The 22500-nt window shown below is 42.5% G+C and overlaps 1 protein-coding gene across 1 annotated transcript in view; it reads right to left on the reverse strand.

Moving 5' to 3' along the window:
* The window catches only part of LOC138969703 (cyclic nucleotide-gated channel alpha-3-like), a 126196-nt gene extending 109607 nt beyond the window's left edge, over positions 1 to 16589 (reverse strand). Inside the window, exon 1 of the mRNA XM_070342562.1 lies at positions 16367 to 16589. Coding sequence (XP_070198663.1) covers positions 16367 to 16582 — 216 coding nt within the window. The 5' untranslated portion in view covers positions 16583 to 16589. The remainder of the gene's footprint in view (positions 1 to 16366) is intronic.
* Positions 16590 to 22500: the final 5911 nt, after the last annotated feature.

Genomic DNA, 22500 nt, shown 5'->3' on the forward strand with positions numbered 1-22500 from the left:
AAAATAAGATTTATTCCACATACAAGTGACATACCACTCATGCCATAACAATATCGTTCACTCCACAGTGCATGTGAAGAGGTCGTGTCTGGCAGGGACCTGATTTTCCACTGCCCGTGATGCCGAGTCACCGAGACAAACGTCATTCTTTGAACACTTGGAAGAATTTTAAGAACGTACACGTCACGATATGCTTTCTAGAGTGACGTCTCTTTGCTTTGACGTCAAAGATTACACGAGGCTTTCGGAGAGATCCAGGTTCCATTTTGAAGCTTCTTCAATCTGGGCGCTACGACTGAGGGACCTTTGGACCAATAGACACGGAAGTACAGTATGTAGGATAAACATAATACTACATGGCTTCCTGTTTGATACCAGTGTAACACTCGTTGTGTTTTTAAATATTGAAAAGCTCGCTTTCGCTCGAGCTCGCAGTTCAATATTTAAAAACACAACTCACGAGTGTCAAACTGGTATCACATGGGAAGCCATGTAGTTTTCTCTATATCCTACATACGTGAGAGAGACCACCCTATAACAAATTATAACTAAACTAGGGCCTATATATACTCACACGTGTGTATATTATGTAAATGAGGTCGTGTCAAACTAGTCCCTCGCATTTCAATATTTGAAAAAAGAAAAAAACTCGTGTAAATCTGATATGACGCAGCAAGCCATGTAGTATTCTCTCTTTATCACATGACACTAAGCGATCATCCATGTTACTCCAACAAAGTGTTGCGCATGTCGCATAAAACTGCACAATTCTGCGATTCGACTGCACAGAACAGCCTTTGCACCGCTCGCAATTTAAGTTGACATTTAAGAGCGGACGAGAGCGGGTCCCGTGGAATGTAAGAGAGCATGCAAGCAGGGACTTATCGAGCTTTGATTGAATTCTCTCCTGCGCAAGCCTCACTATGGCTTTCAAAAAATCGATGTGGCGTCACACTTATTGGATTCCTAACGTTTGTCCTCAAGCTTCTTCAAGTTTCCTGCTCGTCTTTGGTGGGTTTTTTTTTGGGGTTAAATATTTGTTTCTAACTTCTCTGTTTGTCTGTGTCTGTCTGAGAACTGTTGTAAGAACTGAGCACTTTGAATAAATGCGTGTACTCTCACTGTCTCTCTCTCTCACACTCTCTCCCTCTCTTTCCTTCTTTCATTATCTCTCTCTCTCTCTCTCTCTCTCTCTCTCTCTCTCTCTCTCTCTCTCTCTCTCTCTCTCTCTCTCTCTCTCTCTCTCTCTCTCTCTCTCTCTCTCTTCATTCTCTCTTTTTCTCTCTCATTTTCTATTACTCTTTGTGTCTCTGTTTTTATTGCTTTTTTGTGTGTGTGCCTCTTTCTGGCTGTCTCCCTCTCTCTTTCTATTAATAATATGCATACCCAACTGTCTCTCTGTCTCTTTGTCTCTGTCTCTGTCTCTCTGTCTCTCTCTCTCTCTCTTTCTCTCTCTCCTTCTATCTTACCATTTTCTCTTCTTATATATCTCTTTATCTCTGTCTCTGTCTACCCCGTCTCTCTCTGGCTGTCTCCTTGTCTCTGTCTCCATCCCTCCCCCCGCCCCTCTCTCTCTCTCTCTCTCTCTCTCTCTCTCTCTCTCTTTCTCTTTCTCTTCTTCTTCTTCTTCTTCTTCTTCTTCTTCTTCTTCTTCTTCTTCTTCTTCTTCTTCTTCTTCTCCTCCTCTGGTTTGACGCGGGGATCCCATTGGTTACTAATAGATTGCATGCGCATTGGACTGACCATGTAATTGGATTTGTGCGACTTGTAGATATAAAGATGTGAGAAATCAGCGAGAGACCTCAGCATCGTGTTTGCTTGCTTTGCTCTCCGCTTGCGTATTGATTGGCCTGAAGCAATAAGCAGCGATCCTGTGTCTGACGTTGCGAACGTGTCTTGATCTCATGCATTGATCTCTGGGCCTCATTTTCTGCTTATCGTTTTACCTCCCTGTCTCCCCAACTCTGCGATTTTCCTCTGTCTCCTTTTCTGCCTGTGTATCTTTGTCTATCTATCTCTGTCTCTGTCTCCCTCCTTCTCTCTTCCCCTGTCTGTCTGCCTGTGTCCGTCTGTTTGTCTGTCTCTGTCTGTCTATGTCTCTCTCTGCCCCCTCTCTCTGTCACTATCTGTCTGTTTGTCTGTCTCTCACTCTCTCTCTCTCTCTCTGTCTCTCTCTCTCTCTCTGTCTCTCTCTCTCTCTCTTTCTCTATCTGTCTGTCTGTCTGTCTGCCTGCCTGCCTGCCTGCATGTCTGTCTGTCTGTCTGTCTGTCTGTCTCTCTCTCTCTCTTTCTCTCTCTCTCTTCACCACCCTTCTCTTTCCCTCTCTCTGTCTCTTTCACCCTCTCTCCCTCTCTCTGTCTCTGTGTCTTTCCCCCTCTCTCCCTCTGTCTGTCTGTCTGTCTGTCTATTTGTCTCTCTCTCTCTCTCTCTCTCTCTCTCTCTCTCTGTTCTCCCCTATCTCCCCCTCTCTCTCCCTCTCCCTCTCTTCCTAACAGTATCTCTCCTCCCCTCTTGATAGTCTCATTTCATCTCTTATCACTCTCGCTCCCTCTTTCTCCAAACCACCAAGAAGAAAACCGAAAAATGAGGATCACTTGTATAAAAAAAAAATTAAAAAAATTCAAATTACGCTGACGGATTTTTTGATACCTTTCTTCCCCTTTTTTGCGTGTCCTGTAATTAGCTGTGAGCACGCCCCTGAAAAGATGCAGCGTTTTTGTGTGGAAGGGAGGGTTTAACAAAAACGGAGGAAAAGAAGGGATGGAATAATCTGGCCGTGTCAAAGACTTCCCAGGCTGCACGTGATATCGGGTGAAATTTGTGGTGTCGATGTACGCAGCTGAGCGTGTAAAGTGTGTGAACAATGTTGGACAATTTGTCGCACGGTGTAAGAGATATTAATTTGTCATTAACCTCTATTTCGGGATAAAGAAATACTTCTCGTTGATTGTATAAAAAAAACCACGCCTGTATCATTAAAGGGATGATTATGCAATGATATTTTCTCGCATATAGAGATCGAAGGCACTCACACGCGCGCGCGTACTCTCTCGCCCTCCCTCTGTTTCTGTCTGTCTGTATGTATATCTATCTCTGTCTCTCTTTTTGCGTTTGTTTCTCTCTTTTTATCTATCTTTCTTTATTTTTCGCTGTCTGTCGGTCTCTTTGTCTGTCTGTCTGTCTGTCAGTCTGTCTGTCTGTCTGTGTCTGTCTCTTTCTGTATTATCTGTCTTCTCTGTCTGCGTGTCTCTCTCTCTCTCTCTCTCTCTCTCTCTCTCTCTCTCTTACTCTCTCTCTGTCTCTCCCTCTCTATTGATTCGTTGCTCTCTGTCTCAGACCTTCTCTCTCGCTCTCTCTCTCTCTCTCTCTCTCTCTCTCTCTCTCTCTCTCTCTCTCTCTCTCTCTCTCTCTCTACTGACCCGTTGCTCTCTGGCTCTGTCTCTCTCTCTACTGATCGATTACTCTCCGTCTCTCTCTCTCTCTCTCTCTCTCTCTCTCTCTCTCTCTCTCTCTCTCTCTCTCTCTCTCTCTCTCTCTCTCTCTCTCTCTCTCTCTCCCTCTCTCTTCCTCAGCGTTCAAGCCCTATTTCTCCTCCTCCTCCTCATCCTCCTTCTTTTTCTCAAGTGAGGTGTTTTGCAATGGATGGATAATCAACACCCCCTCTGTGGAATGTCACTGATTATTTATTTCTGTCGGGCTCCCCTGTCCCATGTTTCCCTCCCTTCGTTGGCTACTTTTTTCTTTCATTTTCTTTCACTTTCACTTTCCCCTCTTCTTTCCATTCATGCAAGCTATCTTTTGCATTCCACCTTGCAGTTTGTAGAGAATCAATCTTACGAAAAATGTGTATCGTAATTTATTTTTTTTCTGATGGAGTTTTAGATTTGGTGTTTGTCTTTTCTCTCTCTCTCTCTCTCTCTCTCTCTCTCTCTCTCTCTCTCTCTCTCTCTCTCTCTCTCTCTCTCTCTCTCTCTCTCTCTCTCTCTCTCTCTCTCTCTCTCTCTCTCTCTCTCTCTCTCTCTCTCTCCCTCTCTCTCTCCACCTCTCTCTCTCGCTCTCGCTCTCTCTCTCTCTCTCTCTCTCTCTCTCTCTCTCTTTATGTCTCTCTCTTTCTCTGTCTCTCTCTTCCTATTAGTGTGTCTCTCTACACCTGTGTGTGTGTGTGTGTGTGTGTGTGTGTGTGTGTGTGTGTGTGTATGTGTGTGAGTGTGTGTTTATGTGTGTGTGTGTGTGTGTGTGTGTGTGTGTGTCTCTCTCTCAATCTCTTTCTCTCTCTCTCACACTCTCTCACTCTCTCTCTCTCTCTTTCTCTCTCTCTTTCTCTTTTTTTCTCTCTCTCTTTCTCTCTAGCTCTCTCTTTCTCTCTCTCTCTCTTTCTCTCTCTCTCACTCTCTTTCTTTCTCTCTCACTTTCTATCTTTCTCTAGATCTCTCTCTCTCTCTCTCTCTCTCTCTCCCTCTCTCTCTCTCTCTCTCCATCCCTCTCTCTCTCGCTCTCGCTCTCTCTCTCTCTCTCTCTCTCTCTCTCTCTCTCTCTCTCTCTCTCTCTCTCTCTCTCTCTCTCTCATTCCATGTCAACCGTCTATGACAAACTCGCTCTCCAAACCAACACACATCAAACACACAAGCTCACATCCTCACAAAAAAACTTCCATTTCAAAGAAAAACGAGTTCTGAATGACAGTACGTTGCCATGGTAACTAAATGGCGGGTATTCGTCAGACCGGAAGCGGAAATGAAGCTGTACCTACGCGTTCCGGTGTATGCTGTCGGTTGAAGGGACTCAGACGAAATTCAGAGAAAGAAAGAGAAAGCAAAGAGGGAGAGAGAGCGAGAGAACGAGTGAGAGACACAGAGAGACAGAGACACAGAGACACAGAGAGACAGAGAGGAAAAAAGAGAGACAGAGAAGGACGGACAGACAGACAGGCAGGCAGACAGACATGCAGATAGATAGATATACAGACAGATAGATAGATAGGCAGACAGACAGACAGGCAGACAGACCGACAGACAGACCGACAGACAGACCGACCAACAGACTGACAGATATAGAGAGAGAGAGAAAAAGAGAGAGAGAGAGAGAGAAAGATGCTTTGACTTTTTGAGAGAGAGAGAGAGAGAGAGAGAGAGAGAGAGAGAGAGAGAGAGAGAGAGAGAGAGAGAGAGAGAGAGAGAGAGAGAGAGAGAGAGAGAGAGAGAGAGAGAGAGAGAGAGGAACATCTACACAGACAAATACATAAATAGATAAACAGTACGCACGAACCATGGTCATCGTTTGATCATGCAATGGATATGTGAAAAACTCTTAGAGCTTAAAGCCAAAAGTGTATGCGTAACTTTCATATCATCCCCAAGATGTGAGTAATTCATCAACGAAGTGTTTCATTTAGAATTAAAAAAAAAATCAAGACCAAACAAAAGCCGGAATTTGTAACTCATGATCACCCAATGAACATGTGAAAACAAATTGAGCAAAAGGCTAACAAGTGTGACGTGTTAGCCTTAAAGGCTGCCATATTCGTAGCGTTCATTAATTAATTCATATTGTTTGTTTATTTGTTTGTTTGCTTAACGCCTAGTCCACCACGAAGGGTGATATCAGGGCGGTGCTGCTTTGACATTTAACGTGCGCCACACACAAGACAGAAGTCGCAGCACAGGCTTTGAACATATCTCATCCAGTCACATTATTCTGACACCGGACCAACCAGTCTAACCCCATAATGCCAGACGCCAGGCGGAGCAGCCACTAGATTGCCAATTTTAAAGTCTTAGGTATGACCCGGCCGGGGTTCGAACCCACGACCTCCCGCTCACTGGGCGGACGCCTTACCACTGGGCCACCGTGTTGCGGTATTCATATTGTTTACATGTGCCAATAATGTTATAAAACTGTACCTAAGGGGATATAATAACGATTGGCTCTAGCTTTCGAACACAGAAAAAATTATTTCAGTATTGCAAAGTGGTGTTGATAGTGTCGAATGTAAACAGAACAGTTTCAAACGCCATCTTTGGTTTACGAAACGTCACGAAGTGACGTCAACGTTCTAAAAATAGCCCAAGTCCTGGGGAACTGTTGCTAAACAATGCAATAAAGAATTAATTATTTCTCGTAATTGGTAAGGACTTCAAACCTAAAACTTTGCAGGAAGCTTAATTTATACAACCCGCAACGATGGGAAAAGCCCTGGAAGTAATTAAACTAATTAAATAGGACTATGTAAGCCTTTAAAGATGCATGTGAACAGTTCACTAACAAAATGTTCTACTAAATAATTATGGGGATATATTTGCACGAGCCAGCGAAATACCAAATTATATACATTCTGATTACCAGGTGAACATGTAAAATCTAATTAGGAATAAGGCTGAAAGTGCAACCTCAAGAGTTCATATTATGACAAATCTTTGCAACAGATTTCTTTATTTACAATAGTAGTCGAGGAAACAAAATAGAGATCGCGATATCGATGAACAAGGTAAAAGCAAAAATGTGTAACTTTGCATCACCAAGGAAACTTGTGAATATTCATCAACCGTGTTTCCATTATTTTTACGGTATAGAACGAATAAATATATGCACTGATTAATAAAAAGCTAAACGATGTTACTTTTGAGCACCACACGAAAAAACAACATTTTTTGTTTTTAAATTGTATTTACATTAGTGACAACGATCAAACAAAAGACTGAAATGCCGCATAACTTGTTCCCTCAACTAGGGCTGATCAACACGAAGCGAAAATGGGTGCCCCCCAATAGGGTGTAAACAAACCGCGGGGATCTGATTCGTTGAAATCACAACAAATCTCAATTTCAACGAATCCCAGCACCGCAGCATGCTACCACCCGGTTGATAACTTTCTCGTGTTCCTCGGCCCTAGTGAAAATCAGTGATCACTCATGACAGTGACACCCGCAGCTTTCGTCAGCAATTAAACGTGATTGCTTGGTCATGTATTATTCAACGTAGACGGCGGGGAAACATTTGCGCGACTAAAACAACTCAGCACGTGCAAAGTGTGAGTGACATGACTGTGTTGCGTTGCTTGCCTGTTACCGTGACGGTGAAGTGACAACTCGTTACGGCAATATTTCCGTCAAGGAAGGATCCATTTTCCGCACTGATTATACGGGTATATCGATCTATTACGACTTATGTCACAGCGAAGGGGGATCTTTGTTTTGTGGTTATAGTTTATGTGTGTTGTGTTGGAGATCTTACTGTACGCTTTCATGTTTATCTTTCGGTCTGTGTTGTTGTTGAATGGACTGATATAAGCCATTGTGTCTGTCATTCTGTATGTCATTTGGTTTGTAATGTTGTCTTCCTGTCTACCTGTCTCTCTGACTGTCTGTCTGTCTGTCTGTCTGTCTGTCTGTCTGTCTGTCTGTCAGTCTGTCTGTTTGTCTCTCTATCTGGCTATCTGTCTGTCTGTCTGTCAGTCTGATTTTTGTTTGTTCGTCTATCTGTCAAACCGTCGGAGCCTAAGTATATTACTTGTGCTCGGTTTGAAAAAAAACCAGTTTAAATTCCTGAATACTACCCTGTTTAAACCTCACAAAAGATATCCATGTCGAACACTGTTACAACCTCTCAGTCTAGAACATGACCAGTACTCCCGCTTCCACTTCTGCCTTCAAACTCTAAGACTGAGAATCATCCATGCGGCAAAAGTGACGGTTCATGGCGTCGTGCTTGTATAGGGAGGCGGGGGAGGGAGTGATGTACAGCGCAGGCCTTCCCATTTTGGGCCACAGCCGTTCCCTCTAGTCCCGCATCCCCCGCTATTGATCGTCCAGCGGCGAGCGAGCGGAGAGTCGATTCATTAGCGGACGGTGCAACCTCCGTCATCCCTTGGCCGTTGAGTTATGGCGCTCACTCACACGCCTCTGCACAGCGCGTAGATTACGTCTCAGTTTGAGCTGTTGTGCGCTCACTCATACGCCTCTGCACAGCGCGTAAATTACTCCTTAGTTTGAGCTGTTGTACGCTCACTCATACGCCTTTGCACAGCGCGTAAATTACTCCTTAGTTTGAGCTGTTGTACGCTCACTCATACGCCTTTGCACAGCGCGTAAATTACTCCTTAGTTTGAGCTGTTGTACGCTCACTCATACGCCTTTGCACAGCGCGTAAATTACGCCCCAGTTTGAGCTGTTGTACGCTCACTCATACGCCTCTGCATAGCACGCAGATTACGCCTCAGTTTGAGTTAGTGTGCGTTTTCGGAGCTAAAGACATGGCTTATTTTTTAACATTGGTACATGCGATGTGAATCCCCTCCAATGAGAGGACACCTTCCAATAAAGGACGCCTTCTGTTGTCTCTTTGTCTTTCATCTTGACCAATATTTACCTTGTGTCCTCCATCGCAGGTACCATTGTATTTGCTTCAGACCTGTTAGCAGGAAAACCAGAAATTCGACAACCGTAATTTTTTAAACGCACAATATGCATTCACAAAACTGCAGTGAGAAACTGAAAATATGAACAGCTTTGAAGCAAAATTAAAATCCTAGCTTTGGCCTTAGCGTTTTGGGAAATAACATTTGTCCATTTAAGAACCTCACATTAAAATGAGGAAATTGCGCTGGGCCTAGGGGTGTGCTCTCTTGGTCACTTAACTCTATCTCCGATGACGTGAGGGCTCGACCTGACAGGATCGCGTTTCTGGTTCGATTCTTCCACCAGGAAGTGTCACACCGTCCATTGTTGCATCTAAGCAAACACTTTTACTGGCGACAGATTTGTTCAAACAACGGCTGTTTTGGGGTTTTTTTTCATACAAGAGAATTACGAGTAAGGTTGATATCAGTGGCAAAACTCTACATAATCCTGATAGTTTTAGGTTTACTGAAGTTGCTAGAAAAATAACAACCAAGAAACAAAAAAAGAATACATTTTCTTTTTTAAAAGGCAAAAGGTTTATGCAATGCTTAGCATTCCCAAGTACGTCGCCATTTGGTCTGTGTAGTGGACAGACGCAAAGACCTTAGTGGATAAGACGCTGGCCTCCCAAGCGGAAGGTCGTGGGTTCGAATCCCGGCCGCGCCTTGTAGGTTAAGGGTGGAGATTGTTCCGATCTCCCAGGTCAACGTATGTCCCAGACCTGCTAGTGCCTTATCTCCCTTCGTGTGTACACTCAAGCACAAGACCAAGTTCGCACGGAAAAGATCCTGTAATCCACGTCAGATGTCGGGGGGAAAAAAGGAACAAGAAAACACCAAGCATGCATCCTCCGGGACCAGCGTATGACTGCCTAAAAGGCTGGGTAAAAACGGCCATACACGTAAACACCGTGGGAGTTTTAGACTATGAAAGAACAAGTCGCGTAAGGCGAAATTACTACATTTAGTCAAGCTGTGGAACTCACAGAATGAAACTGAACGCAATGCAACGCAGCAAGACCGTATACTCGTAGCATCGTCAGTCCACCGCGCACGGCAAAGGCAGTGAAATTGACAAGAAGAGCGGGGTAGTACTTGCGCTGAGAAGGATAGCACGCTTTTCTGTACCACTCTTCGTTTTAACTTTCTGAGCGTGTTTTTAATCCAAACATATCATATCTATATGTTTTTGGAATCAGGAACCGACAAGGAATAAGATGAAAGTGTTTTTAAATTGATTTGGACAATTTAATTTTGATAATAATTTTTATATCTTTTAATTTTCAGAGCTTGTTTTTAATCCAAATATAACATATTTATATGTTTTTGGAATCAGAAAATGATGGGGAATAAGATGAACGTAAATTTGGATCGTTTTATAAAAAAAAATATTTTTTTTACAATTTTCAGATTTTTAATGACCAAAGTCATTAATTAATTTTTAAGCCATCAAGCTGAAATGCAATACCGAAGTCCGGGCTTTGTCGAAGATTACTTGACCAAAATTTCAACCAATTTGGTTGAAAAATGAGAGCGTGACAGTGCCGCCTCAACTTTCACGAAAAGCCGGATATGACGTCATAAAAGACATTTATCGAAAAAATGAAAAAAACGTCTGGGGATTTCATACCCAGGAACTCTCATGTCAAATTTCATAAAGATCGGTCCAGTAGTTTAGTCTGAATCGCTCTACACACACACACACAGACACACAGACACATACACCACGACCCTCGTCTCGATTCCCCCCTCTACGTTAAAACATTTAGTCAAAACTTGACTAAATGTAACAAGTCGCGTAAGGCGAAAATACAACATTTAGTCAAGTAGCTGTCGAACTCACAGAATGAAACTGAACGCAATGCCATTTTTCAGCAAGACCGTATACTCGTAGCATCGTCAGTCCACCGCTCATGGCAAAGGCAGTGAAATTGACAAGAAGAGCGGGGGTAGTAGTTGCGCTAAGAAGGATAGCACGCTTTTCTGTACCTCTCTTTGTTTTAACTTTCTGAGCGTGTTTTTAATCCAAACATATCATATCTATATGTTTTTGGAATCAGGAACCGACAAGGAATAAGATGAAAGTGTTTTTAAATTGATTTCGACAATTTAATTTTGATAATAATTTTTATATATTTAATTTTCAGAGCTTGTTTTTAATCCAAATATAACATATTTATATGTTTTTGGAATGAGAAAATGATGGAGAATAAGATGAACGTAAATTTGGATCGTTAAATAAATTTTTATTTTTTTTTTACAATTTTCAGATTTTTAATGACCAAAGTCATTAATTAATTTTTAAGCCACCAAGCTGAAATGCAATACCGAAGTCCGGGCTTCGTCGAAGATTACTTGACCAAAATTTCAACCAATTTGGTTGAAAAAAAAGGGCGTGACAGTGCCGCCTCAACGTTCACGAAAAGCCGGATATGACGTCATCAAAGACATTTATCAAAAAAATGTAAACAAGTCGCGTAAGGCTAAAATACAATATTTAGTCAAGTAGCTGTCGAACTCACAGAATGAAACTGAACGCAACGCAACGCAGCAAGACCGTATACTCGTAGCATCGTCACTCCACCGCCCGTGACAAAGGCAGTGCCCGTGGAATTGACAAGAAGAGCGGGGTATTCGTTGCGCTGAGAAGGATAGCACGCTTTTCTGTACCTCTCTTCGTTTTAACTTTCTGAGCGTGTTTTTAATCCAAACATATCATATCTATATATTTTTGGAATCAGGAACCGACAAGGAATAAGATGAAAGTGTTTTTAAATTGATTTCGAAAAAAAAATTGATAATAATTTTTATATATTTAATTTTCAGAGCTTGTTTTTAATCCGAATATAACATATTTATATGTTTTTGGAATCAGCAAATGATGGAGAATAAGATAAACGTAAATTTGGATCGTTTTATAAATTTTTATTTTTTTTTTACAATTTTCAGATTTTTAATGACCAAAGTCATTAATTAATTTTTAAGCCACCAAGCTGAAATGCAATACCGAAGTCCGGGCTTCGTCGAAGATTACTTGACCAAAATTTCAACCAATTTGGTTGAAAAATGAGGGCGTGACAGTGCTGCCTCAACTTTCACGAAAAGCCGGATATGACGTCATCAAAGACATTTATCAAAAAAATGAAAAAAACGTTCGGGGATTTCATACCCAGGAACTCTCATGTCAAATTTCATAAAGATCGGTCCAGTAGTTTAGTCTGAATCGCTCTACACACACACACACACTCGCACACACGCACGCACACACGCACGCACACACGCACATACACCACGACCCTCGTTTCGATTCCCCCTCGATGTTAAAATATTTAGTCAAAACTTGACTAAATATAAAAACGTTCGGGGATTTCATACCCAGGAACTCTCATGTCAAATTTCATAAAGATCGGTCCAGTAGTTTAGTCTGAATCGCTCTACACACACACACACACACACACAGACACACACACAGACAGACAGACACACATACACCACGACCCTCGTTTCGATTCCCCCTCGATGTTAAAATATTTAGTCAAAACTTGACTAAATATAATCAAAACTTGACTAAATATAACAAGTCGCGTAAGGCGAAAATACAATATTTAGTCAAGTAGCTGTCGAACTCACAGAATGAAACTGAACGCAATATGCAACGCAGCAAGACCGTATACTCGTAGCATCGTCAGTCCACCGCTCATGGCAAAGGCAGTGAAATTGACAAGAAGAGCGGGGTAGTAGTTGCGCTAAGAAGGATAGCACGCTTTTCTGTACCTCTCTTTGTTTTAACTTTCTGAGCGTGTTTTTAATCCAAACATATCATATCTATATTTTTTTGGAATCAGGAACCGACAAGGAATAAGATGAAAGTGTTTTTAAATTGATTTCGACAATTTAATTTTGATAATAATTTTTATATATTTAATTTTCAGAGCTTGTTTTTAATCCGAATATAACATATTTATATGTTTCTGGAATCAGCAAATGATGGACAATAAGATGAACGTAAATTTGAATCGTTTTATACATTTTTTGCTTTTTTTTACAATTTTCCGATTTTTAATAACCAAAGTCATAAATTAATTTTTAAGCCACCAAGCTGAAATGCAGTACCAAAGTCCGGGCTTCATCGAAGATTGCTTGACCAAAATTTCAACCAATTTGGTTGAAAAATGAAAGCGTGACAGTGCCGCCTCAACTTTCACGAAAAGCCGGATATGACGTCATCAAAGACATTTATCAAAAAAATGAAAAAAACGTTCGGGGATATCATACCCAGGAACTCTCATGTCAAATTTCATAAAGATCGGTCCAGTAGTTTGGTCTGAATCGCTCTACACACACACACACACACACACACGCACAGACACACACACATACACCACACCCTCGTCTCGATTCCCCCCTCTACGTTAAAACATTTAGTCAAAACTTGACTAAATATAACAAGTCGCGTAAGGCGAAAATACAATATTTAGTCAAGTAGCTGCCATTTTTCAGCAAGACCGTATACTCGTAGCATCGTCAGTCCACCGCTCATGGCAAAGGCAGTGAAATTGACAAGAAGAGCGGGGTAGTAGTTGCGCTAAGAAGGATAGCACGCTTTTCTGTACCTCTCTTTGTTTTAACTTTCTGAGCGTGTTTTTAATCCAAACATATCATATCTATATGTTTTTGGAATCAGGAACCGACAAGGAATAAGATGAAAGTGTTTTTAAATTGATTTGGACAATTTAATTTTGATAATAATTTTTATATCTTTAATTTTCAGAGCTTGTTTTTAATCCGAATATAACATATTTATATGTTTTTGGAATCAGCAAATAATGGAGAATAAGATAAACGTAAATTTGGATCGTTTTATAAATTTTTATTTTTTTTTACAATTTTCCGATTTTTAATGACCAAAGTCATTAATTAATTTTTAAGCCACCAAGCTGAAATGCAATACCGAACCCCGGGCTTCGTCGAAGATTACTTGACCAAAATTTGAACCAATTTGGTTGAAAAATGAGGGCGTGACAGTGCCGCCTCAACTTTCACGAAAAGCCGGATATGACGTCATCAAAGACATTTATCAAAAAAATGAAAAAAAACGTTCGGGGATTTCATACCCAGGAACTCTCATGTCAAATTTCATAAAGATCGGTCCAGTAGTTTAGTCTGAATCGCTCTACACACACACACACACAGCACACACGCACACACACACACACATACACCACGACCCTCGTCTCGATTCCCCCCTCTACGTTAAAATATTTAGTCAAAACTTGACTAAATACCTTCCTTTGTAGTGGACAGACGTTTTGGACAACGGGCGTTAGGGGCAGGATATACCTGCGCAGAGTCAGCGGCACAGACGACGCACTGCATATTATTGATGCTGCGATAGGGATTATGACGAGTGCTTGGGCTGTTTTCTTTTTACGCAACGTGTAGCGGGCTGGGATTATCTGCAGTGCGTCGTCTGTCCTGCTGAAGTTATATAGATGAGCGCCGGGCGTTAGCAGTCGATCTGTTTCGGATTTGTGTAGGAGTTGGTTTAGACACGATTTTATTCTGAGAACACGGGGCTGCAAACTTTAAACAATGGGAACAATTGGGACCACACACAACAAGCTAAGCTTATACTAAGTGCGGTTACACATTTACATCTGAGTAGGATTTATTTTTCATTGTGCTGTCGTTGGAGTTGGAGTTATTGGGTGTTTTCCAACATCTGCCATCGAGGGAATCTGGTGTGTTTCGCTGTAGCTGTCACGATTTGCTGTTTGGCCGGCTAATAGCGGTGATATATTGACTCATTTGGTGCTAGCCTGGGGCCGTTTGTTAGGGTTGTTTGTCGCAGTTGTCACTTCAAAAGAAGGACATTTGGTACGGAAATTAGCACTTTGATGAGTGACGGTGTCAGAGTAGAGCAAACATACAGACAGACTGGAAGACCTATATGGAGAGTGACAATGGCAGTTTTCTGCCGCACTAACGCCAGCTGCTGCTTTGAATAGATAGACACTGGGGTCCCGGTAGCTCAGTTGGTAGAGCACTGGACTTATTATCCTTGGGCCACGGGTTCGGATCCGGCCCGGGTCGGACAAGTGTCAACCTTATGTGCAGACTCAGAGACGGTATTCATGTTCCGGGCCCGTGTCACCACTGTGGCGCGTTATTGTGCCATAAGTGCAGGTGGCTGGTTTCACCTAAACACGCACACAGCTAGGTAGTGCGACTCCGTTGTTGCTAGCTTTCCACTGGGAAGGAGCGATCCGAATTTCCCAGCGATGGGACAATAAAGTAATGGGAAAAAAAATGAATCAGCAAGAAACGTGAATTCCTGTGAATAAAGGTGGGGGGATAAAAATGATGGACAGAAACAGAATTGAAAAATAAATCAGACGTTACATTGATCATCTATAGCTCTTAGATGGTTTTCCGGAGTAATGTCAATCGAAATGGCACAAACAGTGGAACAGTATCATGAGACAGAGTAACAGACATGAAAATCATTATTTCATTGCCAGAATGAACAAGCGACAGACAGACAGACGGACGGACGGGCGGCTATTAAGACAGATGTATACCAACAGAGAGAGATAGAGAGAGAGAGAGAGAGAGAGAGAGAGAGAGAGAGAGAGAGAGAGAGAGAGAGAGAGAGAGAGGCAGACAGACAGACAGAAAGAAAGAAAGAGAGAGAGAGAGAGAAAGAAAGAGAGAGAGAGAGGTAATTGAATTGAATTGAATTGAACTTTATTTATTTAGAGAAAGAGAGAGAGAGGGAGAGAGAGGGAGAGAGAGAGAGAGGGAGAGAGAGAGAGGGAGAGAGAGAGGGGGGAGAGAGAGAGGGAGAGAGAGAGGGAGAGAGGGAGAGGGAGGGAGAGAGAGAGAGGGAGAGAGATAGAGATAGAGAAAGAGAGAGAGAGAGAGAGAGAGAGAGAGAGAGAGAGAGAGAGAGAGAGAGAGAGAGAGAGAGAGAGAGAGAGAGAGAGAGAGAGAGAAACAGACCGACTTACAGACCGGCTGACAGATCGTCAGACAGACAGACAGACAGACAGACATACTTACAGACAGAAAAAAGACAGCGAGGAGTTTTGCTTACAAGGGAAAACCCTACTGTCCCACACATAGACTAAAAGTCGTGCAACAAAAACCAAAAAAAGGAGGTTAATGTAATCGATACCCCAAAAAAAGTTAAATGCAGAAGCCGATGACGCCTTTCCGCGTCCGTATCTGATGACGTTTGAGGGAAAACGGAAGAGCCGACAGGCGGCGTTGCGTCAGAGAGTTAAAGGGTGTCTTATTTAGTTGGAAGGGGGAAGATGGATATAGATCTTTCTAGTGGCCGGTGTCTGTTGGTTAAAAGCGGCCGCTGCACGTTCGGTAAGTTCTCAACGGCTCAAGGTGCTTTGTTTCCTATTTTGAATTTTAGGAGGGGAGGTCGCTGTGACCTTCCCTTTTTAAATCAAAACATCTTGTTTTTTCCTATTTGCCAGACAGCTTGTGAATTGTAAGTTGTTATTTTCCCTTAATTCAAGCTTTTACGTGAATTAGAATAATTTGAAAGGGTTTTACGCGGTGCCTACCGTCGTTGTCGGAGAATGTTCGCGTAACTCGATCCTTGGCGATTGTGATGCTTTTGTGATTTAGACTAGGTACATTATTCTCAATAAGAAATATTCTCTTGAATACAAGTGACAATACATGATTAAACATTCTTTTACCTTTCTCTCCATACCAGGTACAAATATTAAACAATATTTCATAATGAAAATAATCAGTTTTGACTTTCTGCTAAAAAAAGCTGTTTATGAACGAGTTACGCCAAAATTCCACGAGGACGTCGTTAGACACATGTTTTAAACAACTACGACACCTACCTGCAATGAGCGCACTATACACACTTCTTAAACAACTCCGACACCTACCTGCAATGCGCGCACTATACACACTTATTAAACAACTCCGACACCTACCTGCATGGAGCGGACGATGCGGCCGACGGCGGAGTTGCGGTACTTTTCCTCCTGCGCATCCTGCTGCTCGATGCGTATGATCTCCGAGCACGCGTCATCCTCCGTGCGCACCGAGGGTTGGGGGCTGAGTCCCCCATTCTCCAGCACCTCCAGCTCCTCCTCCGCAGCCCCCCGGCCCCCCGTCAACTTGTCCTGAGACTGGCTGCTCGCCGCCATGTCATTACGTCATCACCGGCACCGCTCATCTGCAACAACGTCATCGTGGACGTCATGAGAATGAGGGAAGATTACGATGGGAAGAGGGAATAATAATACAAATATTGAGACGTGATTTTTAAGGAGTGCAGATATCCTGGGAGATCTTGCTAAAAGCACTAAGGAAGAGAAAATAATGCGGCGGGGGTGGGGGGTATGATAGTCGTCGTGTCATTACGTCATTACGTAAAGTGCTCTTCTGCAAAAAAAGAAATGCAAAGAAAAGTCATTCGTGACGTCGTGAGAATGAGGAAGGATTTCAACAGAATTGAAGAAAGGAGAGTTGGTTGGCAGAGACTAGTGTGACAGTCACCATGTCATCACGTACAGATTTCATCTGCAAAACGTCATCAGTGACGTCATGAGAAGTGAGGTCAAGATGCTAGAAGAGGAGAGTGATAGATGGAGAGGATAAGATGCAGAGTATGGTGTGATAGCAGCCATGCCACCATGTCATCGCCATCAGTGCTAAAACGCAAAACGTTCTCTCTGACGGTATGGAAATGAGGACAGATTTGGTGCTGTCACCATCTGTTACGTAATGGTCAATGACGTCATGGAATACACGAACAAGGGGTAGCAAGAATGGACAAACTGTGTCAAGCACAGCAACAAAACATGGTTCGAGAGAAGGCTAGGTCCAAACAAAAACACAACATAAAACAGACAAAGAACAACAAACAACACGCACACACAATGACACACAACAAGGCAGCACAAATAAGATCTTCGAATAATGCATTCGGGTAGCAACAATGTATTCACACTAACTCACAAACATGTATAAGAATGATCATGTACCGAGCACACATTTACACTGTTGTGAGACATTTTACGGTAGTCATGTTTTTACAACAATTCATAGACTTTGCAATAGATCCCCCTTACCGTGACAGACACATTGAACAACGAAAGACAACTACATGTATACTATAGAACAAAAAAAGTGTTTTTGTTTGTTTGCTGCAGAAGTAAGTTGAAATTTAATCGTTGTCATTGCAGAGTGCCGTTCTGCCGAGTTGGCGGTAATAATGTTTCTGTTTCCATCACACGGGGTTTTATGGGTAGGTTTCGATCGATACGATGCAAAGGCATTATATACACGTCAGGGCTGTAAACCGATGTTTTTGCTCCAACAGGAGAAACAAAATGTGTACACACTTGTATTGTTCATAAAACCGTGGCCGCATTTGCTGGTCCAATGCTGTAATTTTACAACTCCATGAACCTGCTCTCTTTCTGACGGTCTCCGTGCGTTTGTCTTTGTGTGTCTCTCTCTCTCTCTCTCTCTCTCTCTCTCTCTCTCTCTCTCTCTCTCTCTCTCTCTCTCTCTCTCTCTGTCTCTCTCTCTCTCTGTCTCTCTCTCTCTCTCTGTCTCTCTCTCTCTGTCTCTGTCTCTCTCTTTCTCTCTCTCTATCTCTCTCTGTCTCTGTCTCTCTCTCTCTCTCTCTCTCTCTCTCTCTCTCTCTCTCTCTCTCTCTCTCTCTCTCTGTCTCTCTCTCTCTCTCTCTCTCTCTCTCTCTCTCTCTCTCTCTGTCTCTCTCTCTCTCTCTCTCTCTCTCTCTCTCTCTCTCTCTCTCTCTCTCTCTCTCTCTCTCTCTCTCTCTCTCTCTATGTCTCTGTTTGTGTATCTGCCTCTCTGTCAGTCTGTTTCTGCCTCTCTGCCTCAATTTGTCTCTGGCTGTCTGTCTGTCTGTCTGTCTCTGTCTGTCTCTGTCTGTCTCTGTCTGTCTGTCTCTGTATATGTCTCTGTCTCTAGCTCTCTCTCTCTCTCTGGCTCTCTCTCTCTCTCTCTCTCTCTCTCTCTCTCTCTCTCTCTCACCGAGGAAAAAAACAAATCGCTCAGATCTTTACTCAGTTCTCCTCAGGTTGTACTTAAAACTTTCATCCACTCAGTTTAACCATGGAATTCATTGCTCCCAGGTTATGTGGTTCTGAGAGAGAGAGAAAAGAAGCTACGGCTACCAGTTCTTTGATCGAGCTTTTTCTCCCCCCGAAGGAGGACATCTCCAGATGCAAATGAGGGAGGCAGGGGGCGTGGTGTGTATAATGTAGATGTGAAAGGGAGGGCCATACACAGAGGGAATCGATAGGCAATAAACTCTGCCCCCTCCCCCTCCCCCTATTCCCCCCTCCCCCTATTCCCCCCTCCCCCCAGTAGCCTACCCTTGGCCCTTCACTCCAAGAACCGTCCCCTCCCCTCTTACTCTACGCTTTCTATCTATGTCCTCCCAAAACTTAAATTGCGTATATACATGTACATCTTTATTTCTTCTATAATTACGTAAGAAGCGACAATAATAATCATATCTCTGATTTCTGTTTGACATTTCCAAGCGATTAAGTGCAGTTTTGACATTTTTAGGAGCGCTCCTATTCTCAATCTCTATGTTGTTGCACCATCTATATTTTTTGTCTCTGTCTTCTCGTTCTGTATACACGCCATAGACTCATCCCTACCTCCCTACTTCTCTCCCTCCTACTCTCCCCCCCCTCCCCTTTCCGTTGTCCTTTACTCCCCCCGCACTCCCGCAACCCCCTCTTCCCTGCATACGTACCATACTGGCTTTCCTCCCAAAATTACAGTGGGTCTATCTCCTTAATAACTCTCTCCCCTCGCTTTGGTTCTCGGTAACTGAGAAAATGAACAAAGTTGCATCGGTCTCGAATAGCAGCTGAAGAACAATACAAACAAGAAATTCCTCCGAGGTAGGAAAAACACCCCCGTCCTTACCATTCTCACTGCCACCAACTGAGAAGGTTATTTCCCTTTGACCATAAAATATGTCCCTCTATAAGTCCTTGTAGAATCTTAATCCACCAATAACTCCCTAACCGTGTGTTTGACTGGTCCCAATTTTTGTAAGGACCGTCTCAGGAATGTATAGAACCTGTTCACCAAGTTTGGTGACGATCGGTCCGTTCATTCTTGAGATCTATATGCGAACACAAACACACAAACAAACAAACACATCGACCGAATCCTATACACACCCCTATACCGGGGGTGTAATAACAACCAACCAATGCAATCAATCCCAAACTCGGTTCGACTATGCAATGCACTGACTCTTCCCCCTACTATACCACACCCCTTATGTCACTACTTCTGACCCTGTTCAAGTCCCGTACCTCCCCCCCCCCCTTCTCGTTCACCATACACCCGTTTTTATTTCTGTTTAACAAAAATTGATTTGTCGTATAAAAAAAAAGAAAAACAAAAAAGAAGAAGAAGTTCGGAACATTGACGCAGTTGGCATCTGAAAGGAAACCTGGACCTCCCTACTGTCCCAACTTCTTGTACAGTTTCTACAGTAGGTCGCATTCTGTCGCTCAGCCTGGCATATTAGTGCTTCCTCAACTATACAAACTATATCTGCTACAGCAGGGGAATTTAGAGAAGTATACATTGTCTAAATTGACAGCTCCAACAGTTATCCGCATTCAGCGTGACTAGAACGGAACAAACAACATACCATGGAAAAACTAAATCATATAAAGGGGAAAAAACAACAACAACAAACAACAGTCATACACCCATTTTTCTTGTCAAAACGGCTAGAGATGTCCTCACAAAATTAGCGACGCCCCCCCCCCCCCCTCCCACGCACAATTTCCATGTTCTTTCTGTGAAATCTTATTCTAGGGCGCTCATTTCTTGTAGACATTGTTATTGCATTTATCTCGTCTTCCCCCCGACCCCTCTCCCTACCGTCCCCTTTTCCCGAATGCTTACAGATGTTATCACCGGCAGTGGATCCAGCCATATGCCTCCTACCACCTCCCCACCCCCAGCCTCAGTCCCTCGACTCAGCTTTTTGACTGTTCTCTTTGCTTTTGGTCTTTGCCTTAGAACTGTCTCTAGGTCTGTGTCAACACTAAACTAAGTGATTTCGGTAAGTAGTTGTCTTCGTGCTTTTAGGTCATTCGGTTAAAAAAAAATTTTTTTTTTTTTTTAATTTGCCAAGCACATCATTGTGGGGCTTTTAATAAAAAAAAGAATTCAAGCATCCGTCTACAACGTATCATCATTCATCCTTCAACATTTACACACTACTGAAATATCTCAACACTAATTCATATCCTAACATCACATTTATATCAATAGGCCTACCATATCTATACTTACTGATACGCATTTTTGAAATGAGCAAAATATGATTAATAATTTTGTTTATGGGGGTTTGCACTTCGGGAGAATAACCAAACAATACATCTTTTTCTGTTAATTTAATATTTTCTCCCGTATTAACAAATATATACTCATCTTCTAACATTTTCCCAAAACAATTTCATTTTGCTACATTTCCAAAAGAAGTGTTCAATATAATCCATTTCATTACAAAGACTACATAAACTATTTTGTTTTAACTTCATTTTATGCAATAAAATATTTGTGGGATAAATATTATGTAACATTTTCCATTGGAGTAACTTTAATCTTTCTTCGCATGTACATGCACTTGCCAGGACCCAATTCCCAATACCCAATAAAAGTTAGGTCTAGCGCCAAAACGCACCACGGTCCGATTGTCTCTGACACAATCCGCAAAATTGATTCTTTGAAAATTGCTCGCTCTTTACGTAGGGCACCTAGGATGTTCCCGTTTGGTGAGCGTTCAAATGGAAGGGTGTTTGTACTGTGTGTAAAAGCCTGACAGTATCTGTGATGGTTTACGGGAGGCGCACTGTGCCTTTAACACAATCCTTTCGTCACGGGTATACGATTGTGTGCACTGTTTCGCATCTGGCCACGATTTTACAATGGAAAGCAACATTACATTTCCCACAGGCACATGTAAATAAATCAACGGACAAGCAGCTTTCCATCCAAAGTTTGTTTCCGAAATAATTTTGCAAAATGAACGCAGTATCACACAAAGACAAGATTGGAGAGGGGACAGAAACAGAACGACAGACAAAAGCAGAGAAAGGGGAAAAGAAAAACCGAGACCGAAAGAGAGAGAGACAGAGACAGATTGACAGACAGACAGACAGACAGACAGACAGAGACAGAGAGAAAACCAGAGAAGGGGAAAAGAGGGAGAGAATGCTGAAACTCGGTTCTCCATAGAAAGGCGATATTTGCAAGCAATCAATTTCTTGGTGTGTTTAACATTTGCTGTACGACGAGGAGGTGGAGGAGGAGGAGGAGGAGGAGGAGGAGGAGGAGGAGGAGGAAGAGGAGGAGGAGGATACAAGAGAATAACATCAATAACAATAACAAAACAAAAACACTTTAATTTCCATTCAAATGTTACATTAAAATGGAAATATTTATTTGAGACACCCAGCCTGCCTGTACACAATAAAACAGGCAGGACAGTCAGGATCGCACACGAGTTGCACCCCCTTAATATGTCTTCGTTTAAATAACTAATGCTGATATCATTCTCACGGTTTATTGAATGTTATGTTTGCTGACGTTATGCTGTATACATGTATAGGTTAATGTTGGTTGTAATATGCACAAAACATGAATAACTCATTTGAGATGATAAACGTACCTATGCCCATGTCAAATCCACGGCGATGCCCAGAAAAAAAGGCTGACAAAATAGGGGGTATGAGTGAGCGGGCCAAAGATATGGTTGTAACCTAGAAGAAGACGAGGTGGAGAGGGTGGGGGGAGGCACAGAAGACCGGGAACTGGCGGAAAAGAAGCAACAGGAGGAAACGTTTGTCGTATCCATGACTTTGTACTAGATTAGTCTAATAAGACGATTTGATAGTTTAGCCTATGAAGACGCTTTGATGACGTCAGAGATTGGTGTAATGCTGCAAGGCGACAGTAACTGTACCCTGATGCGGAATAAATGGCACACATGACAGTAAACGGTCTTGTCTTTGACATACGTATGTGAATCTGTGGAGGACCA

This window comes from Littorina saxatilis, linkage group LG6 (genome assembly GCF_037325665.1).
Source record: "Littorina saxatilis isolate snail1 linkage group LG6, US_GU_Lsax_2.0, whole genome shotgun sequence".
In the NCBI taxonomy this organism is placed as follows: Eukaryota; Metazoa; Mollusca; class Gastropoda; order Littorinimorpha; family Littorinidae; genus Littorina; species Littorina saxatilis.